The 20,078-nt window shown below is 50.7% G+C and overlaps 1 protein-coding gene across 7 annotated transcripts in view; it reads right to left on the bottom strand.

Moving 5' to 3' along the window:
- Positions 1-20,078, bottom strand: part of VWA5B1 (von Willebrand factor A domain containing 5B1) — an 82,140-nt gene that overhangs the window by 33,845 nt on the left and 28,217 nt on the right. For 6 of the 7 annotated variants that reach the window (XM_070777617.1, XM_070777613.1, XM_070777633.1 and 3 more), the window contains exons 4-11: positions 19,555-19,774; positions 14,059-14,198; positions 13,043-13,174; positions 12,339-12,463; positions 8,089-8,265; positions 3,502-3,612; positions 1,170-1,372; positions 122-236 (exon numbers count right to left, since the gene is read on the bottom strand). In XM_070777617.1, coding sequence (XP_070633718.1) covers positions 122-236; positions 1,170-1,372; positions 3,502-3,612; positions 8,089-8,265; positions 12,339-12,463; positions 13,043-13,174; positions 14,059-14,198; positions 19,555-19,774 — 1,223 coding nt within the window. The remainder of the gene's footprint in view (positions 1-121; positions 237-1,169; positions 1,373-3,501; positions 3,613-8,088; positions 8,266-12,338; positions 12,464-13,042; positions 13,175-14,058; positions 14,199-19,554; positions 19,775-20,078) is intronic. The other variant, XM_070777618.1, reaches the window with a different exon arrangement.

Genomic DNA, 20,078 nt, shown 5'->3' on the forward strand with positions numbered 1-20,078 from the left:
TGTGGCCTAGTGGAGAGCTCAGATTTGGGGTGAAATCCCAGTTCCACCACTGAGTTGCTGTGTGGCCAGTCTGGGCTTCTGAGGTTCCAGCACCAGAAAAGACTGAGGTCCTTCTGCCTACCTTGGGTTGCAGCCGCTCCCCCTCCTCCAGGAACTCAGCACTGCCCTTGGACACAGTTGCCAACCCTTTCACCAGTCTGTGGCAGACGTTGGGTCCAATTCCAAAGCTATAGCACCTGGGAGAGGAGGAGAAAAGAGACTGGTACTTCCCACCCTCTCTGCTATTTTGTCCCCTGATAGGAAAGGGGCAGATCATGAGTTATCTCAGAGCTGGCCCTGGCTTCAGGCAGAGGGTGAGGGAGAAGGAAGAAGGGCATCCATGGACACTCATTCACACATGGACAGCCCATCACCTCCCACCCCAGTGCAGAGCCAAAGCAGGAAGGGCTTCCTCTGTTGAGGCTACTCTTTGGGACCTGGATGCAAGGTCGTGAGCATCTTATCCTTCCTGAACTGTTGTGGGGAAAAGGCAAACTTTGAAGTCAGCCACACCACCAAAAAAGGTCCATCTAGTCCAGGCTATGGTTTTTCCTGTGGTCATGTATGGATGTGAGAGCTGGACCATAAAGAAAGCTGAGTGCTGAAGAATTGATGCTTTTGAACTGTGGTGTTGGAGAAGACTCTTGAGAGTCCCTTGGACTGCAAGGAGATCCAACCAGTCCATCCTAAAGGAAATCAGTCCTGAATAATCATTGGAAGGACTGATGTTGAAGCTGAAACTCCAGTACTTTGGTCACCTGATGCGAAGAACTGACTCATTTGAAAAGACCCTGATGCTGAGAAAGATTGAAGGCAGGAGGAAAAGGGGATGACAGAGGATTAGATGGTTGGATGGCAACACAGACTCAGTGGACATGAGTTTGAATAAAGTCTGGGAGATGGTGATGGACAGGGTGGCCTGGCCTGCTGCAGTCCATGGGGTCACAAAGAGTTGGACACGACTGAGCAACTGAACTGAACTGAACTGGACACCACCCTGGAACCAAAGCACTGGAGGAATGTGGGTCCTTGCTTTTCCTTCTGGCATTTTCCACGTTACCCCAGGTCTGGCATCCCCAGCCCAGGGCAGCCCAGAAAAGCCGAGCCCTAGACCTTCAGCCTGTGCCCACCTGGTGGAGAAGGCGTGGTTTCGCACCAGCTCCAGCACCTTCCCGGTGTTGTTGACGGCGCCGTCTGTGATCAGGAAGAGAAGCCTCGGGCAGCCTCGGAGCACTGGCTGCCGGATGACCCACTTGAGCGGGGAGAGGATGTTGGTGCCACCCATGTCAGCTCGCATTTTCTGGATGCTATCGCAGGCCATGGCCAAGTTCTCCTACAGAGGAAGGTGGAGGGCAGGGAGGTGGTCCCCAGGGCTGTCATGTGGCATGGAGACGCCCAGAACCCGGAGGATGAGTGCTTTGTTGCCCTGAATTTTAGTTCAGCCTCACTAGACTTGACTCCTCTTCCCGGTTTCATCTCTGCCTCACGTGCAGGAGGAACAGGTGGTCATTTTCTGGTGTGAGGTGCCTAATAACACCATCTACCAATGCCCCAGATGCCACCACTCACGATGTATTAACTCGCTGTTGCCCTTTCTTTGTTCCTCTTTAAAAATGTAAACATCCCTGGAAAAGGTAGCACATTAGATCCTGATTGCTCAGCACAGAGGAGGTTTCCTTTTCTGATGAGTGAGGCAGGAGGTGTGGTGGAAAGACCAGTAGTCTAGAAATCTTAAGACTCAAGTCCTGGCTTGACTGTGGCACTAAATTCCTAGGATCCTTTGAGGAAACCATTTCCCTCATCTGGGCTTCAGATCTCCACCCTTGTGGACCAGTACTGCGAGGCACAGTTGGCCAAGGGTTCTGGCACTGGATGGTTGCCACTCGGCACCGACAGATTCCTGCTGGATGTTGCATCCTCCTGATCCTGACTCAGGAAGAAGCTCTTCCAACACGCACACTCGGAGCGATGGAATATATCAAAAGTCCTCAAATGCATATGTACCCTTTGAACTAGCAAGACTAGAAATTTATTCCAAGGGAATCATTAAGGATGGATGCAAGGCCTTTGCTGCAAAGATGACTAAATCGAAAAAAATGGGGACGACTTAAATGCTCAACTGGAGGGGCTTAGTTAAATAAGTCACAGTCTGTCTGTGTAGCGAGATACTAGGCAACTATTGAAATTATGTTGCAGATTAATACTCACTGGCATGGACATACGCTCAGGATAGGCTGTTCTCTTAGAAAAATAGGTTATACAGACAGTATGGGAGGTCTAATCCTATCTTTATTGAAAATGTGTGCAAATGCTTAGAACAAGAAGGGATTTATACTAAGCTGTTAATAGTGGTTTTTTTTTTTTTCTCTTTTTTCTGACTAATGATGGGTGATTTTCAAATTTTTCTTTTCAACCATCTCTAGATTTAAAAATCATGGGACAATCAATATATATTATTTCTGTATTGAAGAAACCCATAAAGAAGTTATTTTTAATTGAAAAGGGGTTCCTATGTCCCTCTTTTCTCATTTCCTACACCTTTTCTCCCCCTTTCTCTCTCCTTCCCTCCCTTCATTTCTTCCTTCCTTTTCCCCTTCTTCCATCCATCCCTCCATCCTTCTGTTCCTTCTTCCCTGTGTCTAGACCTGTATAGGGACACACCCTCCTCCCCCTTCTTTTTGGCCTTGCTGGACAGCTTGTGGGATCTCAGTTCTCCAACCAGGGATGGGACCTGGGCCACAGCACTGGAAACCCAGAGTCCTAACCACTAGGTCACCATGGAATCCCCTAGGATACTCCTGTTCTGAACATCCTGCTGGGGCCAAGGTCTTCTTGTTCCAAATTGTGCCTTGTGGTTTGGAAATCTTCAGAAATCTTAAGATTTCTAGACTAGTGGTCTTTCTGCCACACCTCCTGCCTCACTCATCAGAAAAGGAAACCTCCTCTGTGCTGAGCAATCAGGATCTGATGTGCTACCTTTTCCAGGGATGTTTACATTTTTAAAGAGGAACAAAGAAAGGGCCACAGCAAGTTGGCACGTCGTGAGTGGTGGCTGTGGAGCTGTGTGGAGCACCACGCTCAGCCCCCTTGCCCACCTATTCACTCCTCTGCCCCTTGCCATTCACGCCTTCACTCAACCTTGCGTGAGTCCATCATTCTTATGAGAGGGAGGCTTCAGTGGGTGGGAGGCCTAAGGTACCCTCTTCCCTGTGCTCCCTCACTGAGCACACCCATACTTTGCCCCACATGTTCCTTATTTTGGGGAGGGGGAGGTCAGCGGATGGCCTGCAAGGGGAGAAACTCCCCTATGGTTCTCTGCTCCTGGCCTCACCAGCTAGGTTCTACACGGGGTTAGGGTCCTCTGAGGGCAGGCCTTGAGGTTACCTCCTTTTTCCTTTTCTTCCCTTGCCTCTGCTCCTCACCACCCAACGCCTCTTTGTCCCAACCATGCCCCCTCCTTACCTCATTGTAGGTCTGACTGGAAGGGAAGAGGGTTTTAAACGTGGATCCAAACCCAATGACATTGAAGAGGCAGGTTGGCACGAGGCTCTTAAGAGCCACCAGCATGGCATCCTAATAGGGAAGGAAGGGACTTTTAGGATTCCAGAAGGGGTTCTTCCTTTGGTCATTACACAGCAGTGTTCTCATACCAGCAGAGAGGCAGCCTCCAAGGGAACCTTTCGCCCTCTGCCTGCACCCGATCACGCTTCCTCCCCCAGAGCAAGAAATTCACTGATGCTGACCAGAGGCTGGGCCAAAGCCATCATCATAAAACTCCTCATCCATGTAGCAAGTCTGATTTCTCAAAGCCATTCTATTATAGTTTGCCAGTTCCATTTCACCTCCTACTGACCCTGAGCGGTAAGGAGAGCCGGAAGTATGCATTCCTTTCCGCCAAAACAAAATTGACATCTAAGGGAGACACATGGCCTGGTCTCGCTGGCCATGGAACAGGCTTCTGTCTGGCTGTCATCCAGGGCCTCATCAGAAACTGCCCCCCACCACTGTCATGAGCTAGGGATACATTTCTTAGGGAGAGTCTCTTTAGCTCATCTGTTGAATGCCCAGAATGTACTTTACATGCATTATCTCACATAATCTTCACAATAATGCTTTGAGGCAGGCACAACATCATCCTCATTTTATTCAAGAGAAAACTGAGGCACAGAGAGGTGGAGTGACTTGTTTGCGAGCATCTGGATTGTAAATTAGTGGAGCCAGGACTCAAATGTGTCACTCTGACTCCAAGCCTGTGAACATTAAAGGGTCTGACCCTATTTGACTAGGCAACACCAGGAGACCTTCATCAAGGTATATTCTAAAAATAATGACGCAGAGAGAAGGTGGTGATGACAAGTGGGAAAATGATGGTATTGATGATGAGGAGGATGTAATGCAATGATCAATGTCAAGCAATCACTATGTGCTAAGCACTTTACATTATCTCTTTTCATCTCTATAATATATATTACAGCATAGTGGTTAAGAAGATACACTTGGAAGTTAAACATATCTGGGTTTCAATCTCACCTTTACTAACCTGACCTTGGGTTAGTTATGTTATTTTTCTGAACTTCAGCATGCCACACAGTAGAATATTCAGTAAATGGTTATTATTACTTACCCTATCAAATACATATTAATAAAAACACCTCTATTTTACAGATAAGGAAACTGAGGAATTGCACTGTGTCATAAAACCTAAGAACAGGGCTGAGGCTTTCAAAGCACAGCACTGAGATCTTCAGTCATGTTGGTTCTGGCTTGGCACAGAACTCGGGAATGAGGGGCTTTTCCCCACCCTCACAGAGTTTATTGATGGCATCCCAGGGATCTCGGCATAGCTTCACAGAAACAAACTGTTATACTCCAAAATCTAGAAGCAAACAGTTGCAAGTAGATCCTGGCAACTTTCACACCATATGGTCTTTCAGGCTCCACAGCCCTGCAGCCCCTCCCCCACCCCGCTTTGTAAATATTAACATCACTGTTCTGTCCCTCTCCTTTTATTACTTGTGTCAATACATCTTGTTTTTCTGCAAAAGAAGTCAATATCTGTTTATTTTTTCATTGGCTGCTAATGGGTATTGCTGCTAGCAGGAGATTCTGCTGATCCATATAGACTGTCTCTGCTCACACCTATTACAATTTTTAAAGCCATGTTTTTGGCAGCAATTGGTAGCTGAAGAAGGAGACCAGCTGCAGGAAATTAAATTGGCTGAACTTTGCCTTTTGGCGTGACTGTTTAGATTTCTATTCTCCCTTATATCCCGAAGCCTAGCTTTTCCTAAAACTTCAACCTAATGGGCCACCTAAAGACTTCAGCAACCCCAAAATGGCCTCATTGTCAATGGGGAAAGGGACATGTGGCTTGAGTAATTTCTGTGACTTTTTCTAACTGGGGCACATTTAGCAGAATGGGTTGTGCCAACACAAAGCCATTTGTGAAAGGATGACCTTGAGCTCCCTGAGCTGAACTGGAAAAGAAAGCATGAGCGACTCCAAGGGGAAAGGGACTGAGACACAAATCAGAGCTAGAGAAAGCTATTGTCAGGGAATTCTGACAATAGATCTTTAATTCAGGAACTGGATTTCCACTCATCAATAAACTCCATCGAACTGGTAGTAACTGCCTGGAACACCAAGCTAAGAAGGACATACAGATTGAGACCAGGCTCAGCATTGAAAAAAATGTCATGGTCAATTATATTTTTATTTTTAAATGAAACAGAGATTAATATTCTTTAATGATAAAAGGTATAATTCACAAAGAAGATGGACATCATAAACCGTTAGACATCATGGTCAATTATTGATGTCTGTCTGGACTTGGGAGAGGGGAATGGAAAAATGTGTGACATATGCTTGCCCTCCCTGAATGAATCCTCCCTTCTCATCGAGAATAAATAAAGCCCAGAGTTGAGAATCAACTTGTCCAAAACCACATAGCAAGTCTGTGGCAGAAGTGACCCTGCAACCCAGGCATTGCTTTTCCCACAGAGCTATGAAGCAAGAATAATAATCAGAGAAGAGAGGTTTTCTTAGTGGAAGAGTCTGTATAATCCCCTGCCAGCAAGGTAAGGAAAATGAGCACCAAGTCAAGATCCAGAAGGCTTAGGTTCTTGAACCAGCTCTGTGATGTTGGGAAGAACACTTAGCCTTCTGTGAACTCAATTTCTTTACTTGGAAAATGGTGGGGAAAGGGGATTAAATGCTCTCTAAGTGATGTTTTAGGTATGTGATCCCATGATACTCTAGAGTAACTGAAGAGATGTCTTACAAATTGGTACAGCTGTGGAATGGAATATACATGGCCACACAGGCCTGCCGTGTGCTTCAGCACTCTAGCACTGTGGACAGCTCCCCACCTTGCTGCTTGCCTTTGATGGTGGGCAGGGGTAGTCCTGCACCTGAGTGTCAAGAGGCCTCAAACAGGAACTTGGATCTGATGTATGACTGCTCTGTCATACTTCAAGAGCAAACCCAGTCATGGCAAGGCCGAGGAGACAGCTGCCATCATGGATCCCACTTAACCCCATCCCTCCCTGCTGGTCCTGTTGCCCTGGAAACAAGAGGTTGCTCCAAGGACAAGCTAGGGGGAGGGATAAACTTTCAGGCAACAGCAGAGCCCTCTCCTTGGTCACTCACCCCTTGCTCTCTTGAACTGTAATCCTTTACCCAGTTCAGTAAACAGTGACCAAGGGCTCTTTATGCACAAACACAGAGCTAGACCCTATGGGGAGAGAGAGACGAGGAAGATCTGCTCTTTCCCCTCAATAAGGGAATAATTCCAGAGAAGGAGGCAGACATCTGCACAACTGAAAACACACAGAAGAGTTGGGTAATGCCATAATTGAGGTGAATGATCTTCTGAAGGAGCCGGGCTGCTTCTGGATGTGTGTGTGGGGGGTTATTCTTCTTTCACCTGCTCTCCTTCGGAACTCCCAAGGCATCAAGACCACACTCCCAGGAGCGCTGGGTTAACAGGGCTATGCACTTCACTGGACTGTGAGCTTCTGGGTTTTTTGTTTGGTTTGGCCACGCCACATGCTGTGTAGGGTCTTTGTTCTCCAACCAGGGATTGAAACCCAAATCCTCGGCACTGAAAGCATGAAGTCCTGACCACTGGACCACCAGGGAGTTCCCCACTGTGAGCTCCTTGAGGGCAGAACTGTATTTACAACCTGCCCTCTTTCCAGACAGTAAAGAATCTTCCTGCAGTGCAGGAGACCTGGGTTCCATCCCTGGGTCAGGAAGATCCCCTGGAGAAGGGAATGGCTACCCACTCTGGTATTCTTGCCTGGAGAATTCCATGGACAGAGGAGCCTGGTGAGCTACAGTCTGTGAGGTTGCCTGGACATGACAGAGCAATTAACACTTTCACTCTTTCTGGATTTCCAAGCATCGGGGCTTTGCACATATTAGGCATTTGAAAAAAAGAGAAAAGATGAATCAAATCATTTCACTGGATTTGACACATTCCTTGATGGCAGGGGCCATATCTAATGAATCTCTGATGTCACATGGTAGAAACAGACAGACAGGGGTTTAATTTTAGACCACGACCTTGGGTACATTACCGAAACCCTCAGGATGGGTTTTCCCATTTGGAAAACGGGGACAACTGGACCAGCCTCACAGGATTACTGTCCGGATTAAACACCAAGCTGTGCACTAAGTGGCTGCACAGAGCCTGACTCATAGCAGGTCCTCAGCCAATGCTAATTTCCTTCCTCTCTGCTCTACATCCCTCTCCACTGAGTACTTAGTGAAGCGTTTTAGCCAGAGCAGGCACACAACAGAGCTGTGGAGAATTCCAAGGGGAGTTGCTGATGACTTCATTCCTTGAAAATGGACAGCAGTTAACCTCCGCTCATATCACTGAGCAGAGAGATCTCTGTCTAAACTGATACAAAAGAAATTGCTCGTCATGTCTCTTAGCCAGAGATAGTCACTTAAGGAAGTGGCTCAGGTGTGGAAGGAGAAAGTGCTGAGAAGCTGGTTACCCTGGAACCCTAGATCCTGGGGGTGGGGTCCTCGTAAATGTACCTTGACACATTGGATGTTGGTCCCATTCATACTGCCACTCCTGTCAACAAGGAAGATAAACTCTCCACGGGTCTTCCTCAGGTTCGGCTGGACTGATTGGAGGTCGGGGCAGAAATTGAGCATGATGACAGAATGGTGGGGGATGTCCTTGTGAAGGCGTTTCCGGATGATTTCTGTCTGGAGGAGAAAGGAAAACTCTCACTTGAGCATTCAAGGGGCCCAGAGCTGGGGGCTCACCCTGGTGGCCCCCATCACTCTCCAAGTTTGATCAGAATCCCACTCATCCTCTGCGTATAAGACTTCCAGGTTGACCCTACCTGGCTCTTCTGCTAGATGTTCACAGGTTGCAATAGCAACAGGGACTTTGGAGGCGGGAAGACCCGGGTTTGAATCTCAGCTATCACTGTCCAGTCGTGTGATGTTGGGTCAGTCCCTCCTCAGGGTCTGTTGCTTCTTTGGAAAATGGGACAGATAAAGTCCATTTCTCAGGGTGGTTCTGAGGATGAACTGGGCTGGCCTGCAGATGGGAAGGCCCCGACACGCGTGCAGGCCCTCAGCTGAGTAGCCGTTTCTTTCCCTTTCACATCCAGGGATAAGCCACTCTCGGGCTCACCTTGGCTTCTCTGGTTTACCGATTCTCTCCCTCTGATAAACTTCCTACTCACGCTTCAAGTTTTACCTCTTTGGAAATCCTGCCCCCATCTTACATGAACTTAATTACCTAGTTTTCTTGCCCATGAAATGAGGACAAGAGTACATACATACTTCACTGAGTTGTATGGCCTAAATGCAACACTTGTAGGGCACCGCTCAGCAGAGTAATTGTTGCTGAACAGCAACCATCGCTGCTCTTGCTATTTGCCGCAGGGACCCAGGCATTTCTCACACTGTGAGTTTTTTGCTCATCTCTCTGTCTCCCCTCTAATTTGGGGGCTACTTGAAGGCAGACCATGCTTGAGTCTCTTGCATCTCCAGGGCTCCACATAAAGCTTGGTATAAAGATGGGCTCAGGAAACATTAAAGGAAGGATACCACCACAATTCTGTATCTTTTCATGGATCCTCTTAGCTGGCCTTGTCATGCTGCTACTGAACTGTCTTTGACTCTTGCAGTCATCTCTGCACCAAATCTCATTTTCTCCATCCTCACCGCCACCCTCCCTCACCACCCCATCTTTCTCTGTCTCTGACTGTCTCTGTGTGTACACGTCTTTCTTTGTCTATTTCTCAGTCTGTCTGGGTCCCTTCCTCAGTTCAATAGATGACATCATCACCTGCCCATCGGGTTAAAGCAAAGATCCAGGAGTCGTCCTTGACCCCTCCCTCTTCCTCATTCTGTGTATCTACTCCCTCAATAGAGAACCGCCAGTTCTGTAGCTCAAATACCTTCTGAACGTGTCCTCTTCCCTGTCCCCACTGTAAACACCCAACTTGGGCTTCCCTGGTGGCTCAGATGGTAAAGAATCCACCTGCAATGCAGGAGACTTGGGTCTGATTCCTGAGTTGGGAAGATCCCCTGGAGAAGGGAATGGTAACCCACTCCAGTATTCTTGCCTGGAAAATCCCATGGAGAGAGGAGCCTGGTGGGCTGCAGTTCATGGAGTTGCATAGAGTCAGACATGACTGAGGGACTAATACTTTCACGTCACTTTCTTTTTTTCAGGACCTTTGCCTGGACCTGTGCAGTAGCCCCTTCCTGGCCTCTTTCCTTTTCTCTCCCTGTGATCTGTTCCATACAGAGCAGGCAGTGTGATCATTCCTGTTACTCTCATGCTTAAGCAACAGCGTCCTCTCATTCCCGCACCAGGGCTCATGAAGCCCCTTATGGATTGACCCCTGCCTGCCTGTCCACCTCGTGTTTGCCCCACATTTCAGGCCACAGGGGGCACATTTCTGTCTTCCAAGCACATCACCATTGTTCTGCCTCCAGTTCTTTGTACCTCCTCCCAGGGTTTCACAACCCACCAGGTCTCGTTTTGAGATAAGCTTCCTCCAATATTTGGCTTCAGCACCCAGGCCTCATCACTCATCCTGTCACTCTGTTTCAGGTCTTTCACAGACCCTGGTCCTTGCGTAACTGATCTTGCTCGTATGTTTGCTTCTTGTCTGTTTCCCTGGGCTAGAATGTAAGCACCAGGAGGAAAGGATGTGACATTTTCAGTCCTCCCAGTGCCTAGAACAGAGCCTGATGCCTAACAGGGCACTTACTGTTTGCTGAATGAATAAATGAGAAGATGAGTCTCGTGGGTTTTTCTGTCTGCAACTGACCTATGTACATCATTTAAAAAAAATTTTCAGTCTGTCTCTCTTTCGTCTCTGCTTCTCTCTGCATCTCCATCTGTGTCTCCCTCTGTGTCATTTGCCCCCACTTTGTTAAATCACAGTTTTTGACAGCTCAGCCCACCCAGCTCTCCCTGGCTGATGCTTCTGGGTGCTCACCTCCCTCCCTGGTGAGGGATCAGGTCCTCCCTCCCACAGCGAGGTCCTTAGCCAAAAGCTACTGCCCAACAGAGCTCTCTAGATGACAGAGCCCAAGGCAGCAATGGCCACGTCAGTGACAGGAGCCTGATTTTCGCCTCTCGGAGGGTTGGGGTGGGGGCCTCGGGCTCAGGATTCTCTGATGTCTCCTTGAGCTGCCATTATCCAATTACAATAAACTCATCACTTCTTAGCAGCTTCGGGTTGATGGCTGTCATCCCTGAAGCTCATGAGAATACAGGGTATTTTCATAACCAACCCAAGGTGGCAAATTAATTCTCATTTGCTCCGGCGGTCCCAGAGCTAATTGATTTAAGGCTTGGCAGGCGGGCAGGCAGGGAGGCTCACTGCTGATCCCCCCTGCCTGCACGCTGCAGTTCTCGGAGCCCAGTGGCACCCCGGCATTGCCACCCCTACTCTGAGAACCTGGCTCCAGCCTCTTCTCCCAACTGACTCATCTGGGGGCACCTCTGGGAGGGCAGATGTTTCCAGCAGGGTCTCCAAGGTGGGGGTGGGCACTGAGCCATCTGTACCTTCCCTGAGCCATCCCCTACCTCCCTCCAAGTAGGGGCCTTCGGTGGGATCTCTACCAAAGGGAAGGATATCAGCTGTAGGTTTTCTCTGCATTCCTGTCTGTTCCTCTCCACTGTCCTCTGTCCGTCAGACCAGCAGGGGCCAGAGAGGCCCTTAAATTCAGCACAACCTCCCCACATGAGCGGGGTGATGTCCTTAGCCTCAGTGTCACGAAAGCCAACTCCCTTTTCCCAGCTCACCAGTTATTGTGGGTGCTAAGCTGCAGTTTTATCACCTAAAAAGGGAGATGATAGAAAGCAGTGTGCCCTGATTCTTGAGCCTACCTTGGCACTCAGGACCCAGGGCGGTGTGCGGTGACACCAGCAGGAGGGAGACTGTGGGGGTGGCTTGTGGCTGAGGCTCAGCATCCTCTTACCCCCCTCTTCCCCACCCCCAGCCCCTGCTGAGGACCCCCTTATCCTTGAACTTCATGGGGGAGGGGCAGGCTGAGGGAGAGGGTTTCTCTGGCTTCCCTGGCTCTGCCTTTATTCTTTACCTAATAGCAAGCAATGACCCAAAAGGAAGGCAAATCAAGAGACCCATTCAGCAGGTGGGTAAAGGGAGACCCAGAAGTACAGATGGAGCCTGGAGGGCACCCAGCCGTAGGGCCGTTGGTGCCTTTTGGGGGAAGACTATCCTGAAGAAGACCAAGGTCATTTCTGCCACCAGCCTAAAATTTTTCTAGCTTAGGCACCTTGAAGGGCTTCCCTGATAGCTCATCAGTAAAGAATCTGCCTGCAATGCAGGAGACCCCGGTTCAATTCCTGGGTCAGGAAGATCCTCTGGAGAAGGGATAGACTACCCACTCCAGTATTCTTGGGCTTCCCTGGTGGCTCAGCTGGTAAAGAATCCACCTGCCATGCGGGAGACCTGGGTTCCACCCTTGGGTTGGGAAGATCCCCTGGGGAAGGGAAAGGCTACCCATTCCAGTATTCTGGCTTGGAGAATCCCATGGACTGTACAATCCAAGGGGTCGCAAAGAGTTGAACACGACTGAGCGACTTACATGCTTTCAGGCACCTGGATGGCACTGGGAGCAGGTGACCTGGCAGGAGGTGGGATTGTCAGCTTGCTGTGTGACCTCAGGCGAGTCACCCCCACCCCTGCCCTGAGGCTCAGGCTTCTCCCTGGCCCGGCGCAGACCCGGTGCCCAGAGCCACCCCAGTTCTGCCACTGCTGACGCTGCTCAGCCACCCTCACCTTTCGCTCTGCCCTGCTGTCCTTCTTCATCCCTTTGATGAAATCTGCTCTTCCCTTCAGGTGCTGGTCAAACTCCCCCAGGGTCATGTCCCCTTTCTCCATCAGGACATGTGGCAGGTGGGGCTCTGTAGAGATGAGACAGTACTGTCCGAGCGTGAAGGCAACGTAGGGGACCTTGGTTGAGGGGTGGATCTTCGCTGTGGGGGGACTCCCAGTTGGAAGAGGGGGATGGGAACCCTGGACGCTTGAGGCATGTGGGGCCATGAAGACTCCTTAGCTGGGAGTCAGGAGAGTGCATGACTCGACTTTACCCATCTGTAAAACGGGAGTGATCCTGGGCTCCAATCTTTTTGCATCTTGACATTCTAACAATTCTTAAAGAGATAAAAGAGTTGCTCCCTGGGGGTAAAGAACTGTTGGGGTCTCACCAAGCAAGCTTAGGTGTTCAGCTGGCCTGAGAGCAAAGTGCAGCAATGGGTGGATGAGACAGTGGGGCCTCAGGAGCTGAAATGGGGCAGGAGACACTCAACTCTGCTAATCAGAGCCACGTTTACACGGAAGCCAGTAGTTGGTCTCCTCTCCTCTGCCACATAGCCTACCCTCTCCCTGGCTATGGGGTGGGCAAGGGGCAGTCTGTGTGCCCTGGGATCAGCACCTCCTCCCTCCCACCAGCAGCCCCGGGGGCCCCCGCTGGTGCACAGTACCGCTGGGGTGGATGAGGATCTCCACGGGCCGGTCGAAGGTGTGCCTGTTGGCCAGGGTGACGATGATGCTCTCGGCCGAGCTTGCGGAAGGGGCGGCATCGGCTCGGATCTCATGGGTGGGACTCTCTACCCCTGAGTGGCGCAGAAAGATGGGATAGGTTCAGGGGTCCCCAGAGAGAGAGGGCCTTGGTTGGGGGACCCGGAGACCCAGGCCGGAGGTGACTGCCACTCCAGCCCCATCAGGGGCTCCTGGCCTGCCGGGGTGCAAAACTGTGGACAGCCCTTCTCAGTCTTCCCATCTGTAAAATGGGAGCTTAGCTAGACAGGGTCGGATAACCTCTCCTGCCCTGACCCCGGGACCCAGTGGGGGTTAAAGGGGTGGCTTCCTCTCAGGCCACAGAGACAAAAGGAGCTTCACGCTCCATCGGAGGGCACTCCATAAACGCCTCTCGTGCTGAATGTCGGCTTGCTCTGGGAGAACTTACTCATGGACCGAAACCACATTCTTTTAAAACCTTGACTGGGAGGGGGAGGGGAACCATCAGAACAGTGGTGCCTGACTCTGGCTCCCAGTTAGAATCACCTGGGAGCTTTTCAATGTTTCTGGTGTCCAGGGCTCTCACCCCCAGACCAGTGTCATCATCAGAAGCTCTAGGGTGGGATCTAGGTGGCTGGATTTGGAAAGGTACCCCACTGAGAGGACCCCCACCTCCACCCCAGGGGAGGACCCGAGAAGCATCTCTGTGGCTGTGGCCTCCTGGAGAGGACCTTGGACCTCCGACCTCGGACTTTGGACTGCTAGGCCCATGTGGACATTTCCCCAGGGAAGCCATGGCGGGGAGGGGAGCGGACAGTCTTGAAATCTGTCCTTGGGAAAGAGTCCTGTTGGGTGGCAGGTTGGCTGCAGGCTGTCATCCACCTGGGCCGGCCAGCTTTTCCTCCTTCCCTTCCTCTCCCCACCCCGGGACCTGGAATCTTCGTTCCAGCCCCATCAGGGTCTAGGCAGCTCCGCTCACCTGCGAGCAGGCAGGGCCCACGAATCTCCAGCTGGAAGTTGAACTCGTATTCCATGGGGTTGGACACGTCGGTGTCCAGTAGAGTCGACAGGCACAGTCTGTTCCAGGAGTCCAGGCTGCCAAAGCAGTGCTTGTCTCTGCTGGGAAAGGGGCCGGGAGGAGGGGAGGGGGGAGGAGACTCAGCAAGATGGGAGCACTGGCCTCAGTTCCCACACTCGCACTGGGCAGAGCGTACATCCTCACCTGGGTCTCTCGGACTCAGCCGTGGGACAGTTTACATAGCATCACATCACATCTGGAATCCCTGCTCTGTCTCTGTGAGCTGGGGACCCCTGCCTGAGCCACTCCTCCTCTGAGTCTCGGTTTTCTCGTTGAATAGGGATCATGGCAACACAGCTGTCTCTCGTGAGTGCTTAGCAGAGTCATCTGCTGCTCAATCGTCTCTGGCCCTCTGTCTGTTGTCCCCACCTGGGCTCTCATCCCGCTCTATTTCCCTCCCCTCCACAGCCTTGGCCTCTGAGGTTTTTGTTCTGAATATGCACAGAGCGTTGTAAGGCACCATGACATTTGGTTGAAAAGATGGCACTGTGTTAGGAATCTCATTCAGCAGCTTCCCTTTTTTTTCACCCAATGCTGCATTTTAAAGGTCTGAAAACCAAAGTCTTTGCTGCTGCTGTGATTCAGCTTGTTTCCATGATGGCTCATCGGTAAAGAATTTGACTGCCAATTCAGGAGACTCGGTTTGATCCCTGGGTGGGGAAGATCCCCTGGAGGAGGAAACGGCAACCCACTCTAGTATTCTTGCCTGGGAAATCCCATGGACACAGGAGTCTGGCAGGCTACACTTCACAGGGTCGAAAAAAGTCGGATGTGACTTAGCGACTAAATAACAGCAACAATGGTCCGACTTGAGGGCCTGTGACATTGTCCTGGTTTCTTCCTGCCTCCACCTCCCGGCGTCCACAGGCCACCCCCATGAAGACCCTCATCTGTGTTCCCTTTTTGAACGTATGAAAGGATTTCTCTGGGATCCCTGGGTCAAAGGGCACACATCAAATTCCGCCAGACTGCACTGCAAGGTGTCTGGGCCAGTGTTCACTTCCACCGGCAGTGAACCAGAGTTTCCCTCCTCACCCTCACTAACATTTGGTATGGTCTGTTTTTCTTACTTTTTCTCATGTCACTCTATCTAAGCCACTTTTTCATCGGAATTTGATGCAGGCAGGTGTCTGCATCCCCTGCAGTCCCAAGGGTGCCTCTGTTAACTCTTTCCAGCTGGAATGGGCAGGAATCAAAAATTTATCAGGGCCACCTCAGGGGAGCTGTGTACTCCCAAGCCTCTTGTTCCTTGATCCACCGAGGTCTGAATGTCCTCAGCTCTGCTAGTCCTGCCTCTCAAATGTACCAGGCTTGCATTTACCAAGTGTTTTGCATTTACAAATGCACGATGGCAGCATTTACACAGCTGACACACGAGCTGGTGCTCCCTGGCCTGACCCTGGATGGTGCCAGCAGCTTCTCTGTTGTGCCAGCAAGTGTCCTCACTCTAGATTTCGAGGCCCTCCATGATCTGACTCCAGCACTCCTCTCCTGTTTGCTATGTTCATACGAGCCTTCCTGCTGCTCTTCAAACACACCAAGCCTGGCACTGCCTCAGGGCCTTTGCACTTCCTGCCTGCTCTACTCCCGGCTCAGGATGTTCTTCCTCCAGATGATTTCCATGGCTTGCTCCCTTCATTCAGATCAGGCCTCAGATGTTGCCTCAGTTCAGCTCAGTTGCTCAGTTGTGTCCGACTCTTTGTGACCCCATGGACTGCAGCACGCCAGGCCTCCCTGTCCATCACTAACTCCTGGAGCTTACTCAAACTCATGTCCATCAAATCAGTGATGCCATCCAACCATGTCATCTTCAGTCGCCCCCTTCTCCTCCTGCCCTCCATCTTTCCCAGCATCAGTCTTTTCAATTAGTCAACTCTTTGCATGAGGTGGCCAAAGTACTGGAGTTTCAGCTTTAGCATCATTCCTTCCAAAGAACACCCAGGACTGATCTTTAGAATGGACTGCTTGGATCTCCTTGCAGTCCAAGGGACTCTCAGGAGTCTTTAACACCACAGCTCAGAAGCATCAGTTCTTTGGCGCTCAGTGTTGGGGGCCAGAGTGAGGTACTCCGCCCGTGGCAAAGGTCATGAGGAAGGAGGCTCGACATACGCAAAGGCGGGATCGAGCCTCAGGAGTCCCCCTGGAAATCCTCGAGCATCTACCCTCATAACCAGAGCCTGCCTACTTTACTACTTTGTGCTCTCACCTACACCTCTGACTTTACGGGTGGCTGTCCCCCACCACCTCTTTCAGAGAAGGAGTTAACCTAGAGCTCCAGTTAATAAAAACTCCTGGGCATGACAAGAGTGTTTTAACCTACAAACTCCTCTGAAGGTTCTCTGGCCTGCCTGACAGGCTTGTCCGGCCACATGTGATTGCTCACAGCCTCCCAACCATGAGAGGCACGAGATGCTTTAAACCTTCTAAAAACAGGTTCCTTAGAAAAGTTAGAAAACTATTAGTATAAGTATAATGGGCTGATTAGAAATTGTATTGGTGAAGGGTTTTTCATTTGTTGAGCCAATGTTTGTTGCTAAGTCTCCATATCCCCTGCCCTTACACACATTAATGAATATATAGAAGAAATAAGTATTAACCTTTGATATTAATCATGTTAGACCTTAGGCTAAGTAAATTCTTTCCTTAACTAAAACCCACTACACCCTCACCCTATAGGAATGTAACTTTATTTGGGTGGCGTCTGTTTTAAGAATAATCACCCCTGGAGAAATAAGTGTCCTGGTTGACTAATCGCTGTCACAAGGAGAGGGTCATAAATTGTCAGCAGGCCCCCCTGGCCAGAAGATGATGTAACACCCCTAAGACCTCTGTATACATTTGTATGAAGCACCTGACTTTGATAAAAGTCAGGACTGCTGACCCCGTGTGACTTTTGCATAACATCTCAGTGTATAAAAGTAGACCATGGAAAATAAAGAATTGGGATCAGTTCCTTGAAAGACTGGTCTCCCCATGTCTCTCTCTCTCTCACTCAGGCTGAGTCTCCATCTGGAGCGAGGAACCCGCCATGCTTACTAATTATGCCTGGGCTTCTAAGATCCGACCGGGGAGGCCTCAGTGTCTCCTCTTCTTTGGGAGAACAGAAGGATGCCTGCGGCCTCCGTAAGTGGTGCAAACTTCTTGTCTTCAAGTTTTATTGGTCTCCCGCGTAAACCAAGCTACTCAGCCTCTTTTCTCCACTGAATTTTCCTACTGAGCTATCCTCATTCTATTACTCGTTACATCTCTAATTAATGTCTAATTGAAGCTATTGTATCCTGATCCTCGCCGACGCCATCCCCGCTTTGAATAACCTGGATCAGCCGGGGCTGGACCCCGGCAGCTCAGCTTTCATTATGGTCCGAGTCTCAGATGGTGCCTAAGCCTCGTCTCTTCTAATGAGCACCTGCCGCATCCTGTCCCTCTCCAGCCTCAGTAGTATTTATCTCCATAGACCTCATCACCTAATGTCTGACATATCTATGAGCCTGTTTCTTTATTGTCTGCCGCCTTCATTAGCATGCTAGCTCCTTAAAGGCAGGGACCTTGCCACTCTGGTTTACTGCTGTATTCCCAGCACCCAAAACAGTGCCCGGCCCATGTGTGTGCTTGGTCCTGGCCCACAGTAAGTGTTTAATCTGTGGAATGACTAAGGAGTGCCCTCCAAGCTGGCCCCTTATGGGAGGCTGCAGTAACCCCCTCCTCGCCAGCCTGGCCATCAGTTCAGTTCAGTCACTCCGTCGTATCCGACTCTTTGCAACCCCATGGACTGTAGCACGCCAGGCCTCCCTGTCCATCACTAACTCTTGGAGCTTACCCAAACTCATGTCCATTGAGTCAGTGATGCCATCCAACCATCTCATCCTCTGTCATCCCCTTCTCCTTCTCCCCTTTCCCAGCCTAGTCACAGATCATCCCTTTAACCTGCAGTGTCCAGGAGACTATTGACATGGCCCTCTGTGATCCAGTGGGCACGTGCCTCCAGCTGTCCCCAGAGCCCTACAGAGTATGTGTATGAAGCTCCTGGATATGGACAGTGTTTATATCTTCCCGTATTTCAACTTGACTCAAAGATTCAGAACGAGAGTAGGGGAGGGGGAGTTAAGGAGTTTGTTGTTTAGTCACTAAATCATGTCTGATTCTTTGAGACCCCAGGGACTGTAACCCACCAGGCTCCTCTGTCCATGGGATTTCCCAGGCAAGAATACTGGAGTGGGTTGCCATTTCCTTCTCCAGGGGATCTTCTGACCCAAGGATTGAACCCGCGTCTCCTGCATTGGCAGGCGGGTTCTTTACTGCTGAGCCACCAGGGGAGACCAAATGATAAGATGCATCAAAAGGTACCTCCCGTACGCAGCAGGCTTCTTAAACCGGGCTTCCTCTCTCCCTGTGGAGGAGACGCTAGTCCCCTGGGTCCACGGTGGGGAAATAGGAGGATCCCTGATCTCAGCTGCAGGTGCCTCAGGCTGTGACCCCTTTGCCCTCCTCCCTACCCCTGGGGAGAGTACAGAGAAACTGTGCTGCAATGTCCTACCCGACCCTGTTGAAAACCCTTGTTAATGGCTCCTTATTGCTCTGGGGAGCAATCCAGAGTTGGCCAGGGCCGCAGGGTGTCCTGTATGTCTGCAGCCTCATCTCATGTCACCTGTGCTTCCGGTCCTCTGGGGCCCCGTCCTTGCTGCCTCAGGGCCTTTGCCCCTGCCGTTCCCACCTATAGGAACGTTTCTCCCTGTGCCTTATCTGTCTGCCTCCTGGCTCAGCCCTCAGCTGAAATATCACTCCTCAGAGAAGACTGACCTGGCCCCTGGACCTCCCAGGGGTTGGGTCCCTCTTTTATATTCTTAGCCAATGAACGTCTCTTCCATTGCACTTTCACGTAATTAATTATGCATGCAAGTTCACAAACAGTTCACCTTAGCCGTGTTATTGGCTGGATAATGATCTCTTCCACCAAGTTCCGGAAAGTTCTGGAACCGTGTGCGTTTGTTCCCTCTGTGTTCCTGACACCCACCCCAGTGACTAGACACAGTGTGTGCTAAGCCGTGTCAGTCATGTCTGACGCTCTGTGACCCCATGGACTGTAGCCCGCCAGTCTCCTCTGTCCGTGGGACTCTCCAAGCGAGAATACTGGAATGGGTTGCCATTTCCTTCTCCACTAGCACATAGTAGGTGCTCCAAAAATGCCTCTTGGGTGCATTAAAGTATCAAGCCTGGATATTCTGATCCCAACTCCAACACTTCTGATCAGTACCAACATCAGCCATTTCAGGGAGATTCTTTGACAGTCTTCAAGAGGTGGCAGCTACAGAGCTTAGCATCACTGCCTATCCTTCATCTTCCCCCACACCCTGACCCCCGACTCCATGACCCTGGCCTTGTCTGGCAGGGGCTCCTCACCCGTGGACCTGCTGGCTGGGGGCGCCGGTGCTCTCCGTGCAGAACTGGGGCACGGTCGGGGCGCAGACAGCGGGCAGCTGGACCCGCACAGCCCCACTGGGCAGCGTCGGGAGCTCCGAGGAGGTGCTGATGAACACGAAGACATTCTCCATTGGGGCGATGGTCCCCAGGTTGACCACAAAGAGGATCCGCTCCAAATCCTCGTCCAGAGCCACCTTTCCTGGTTGGCAGGAAGGAGGGATAATGGAACGTTTGCAGAATGGTTCCTACATGCCAGGCCTGGAGTCAGGGGCCGTGAGCTGCTTCTCTCTCATCCCCTCTAAGCTTGCTGTGTGTTGGGTTAGAGGAGCTTGTGCGCTGATGGGAAAACTGAGGCTTAGCGTGGGGGTGCAATGAGTTCAAGTTATTCAACAAATAACTAATTTCGGAACCAGGACCTGAACCTACGTGGGTCTGACGCCAGGCCTGTGTACTTTACACTGTGCCCTGCCGGGAGTGGGAGGCTGGGACCCATTCACCCCTGA

This window comes from Bos indicus, chromosome 2, assembly GCF_029378745.1.
Source record: "Bos indicus isolate NIAB-ARS_2022 breed Sahiwal x Tharparkar chromosome 2, NIAB-ARS_B.indTharparkar_mat_pri_1.0, whole genome shotgun sequence".
NCBI lineage: Eukaryota > Metazoa > Chordata > Mammalia > Artiodactyla > Bovidae > Bos > Bos indicus.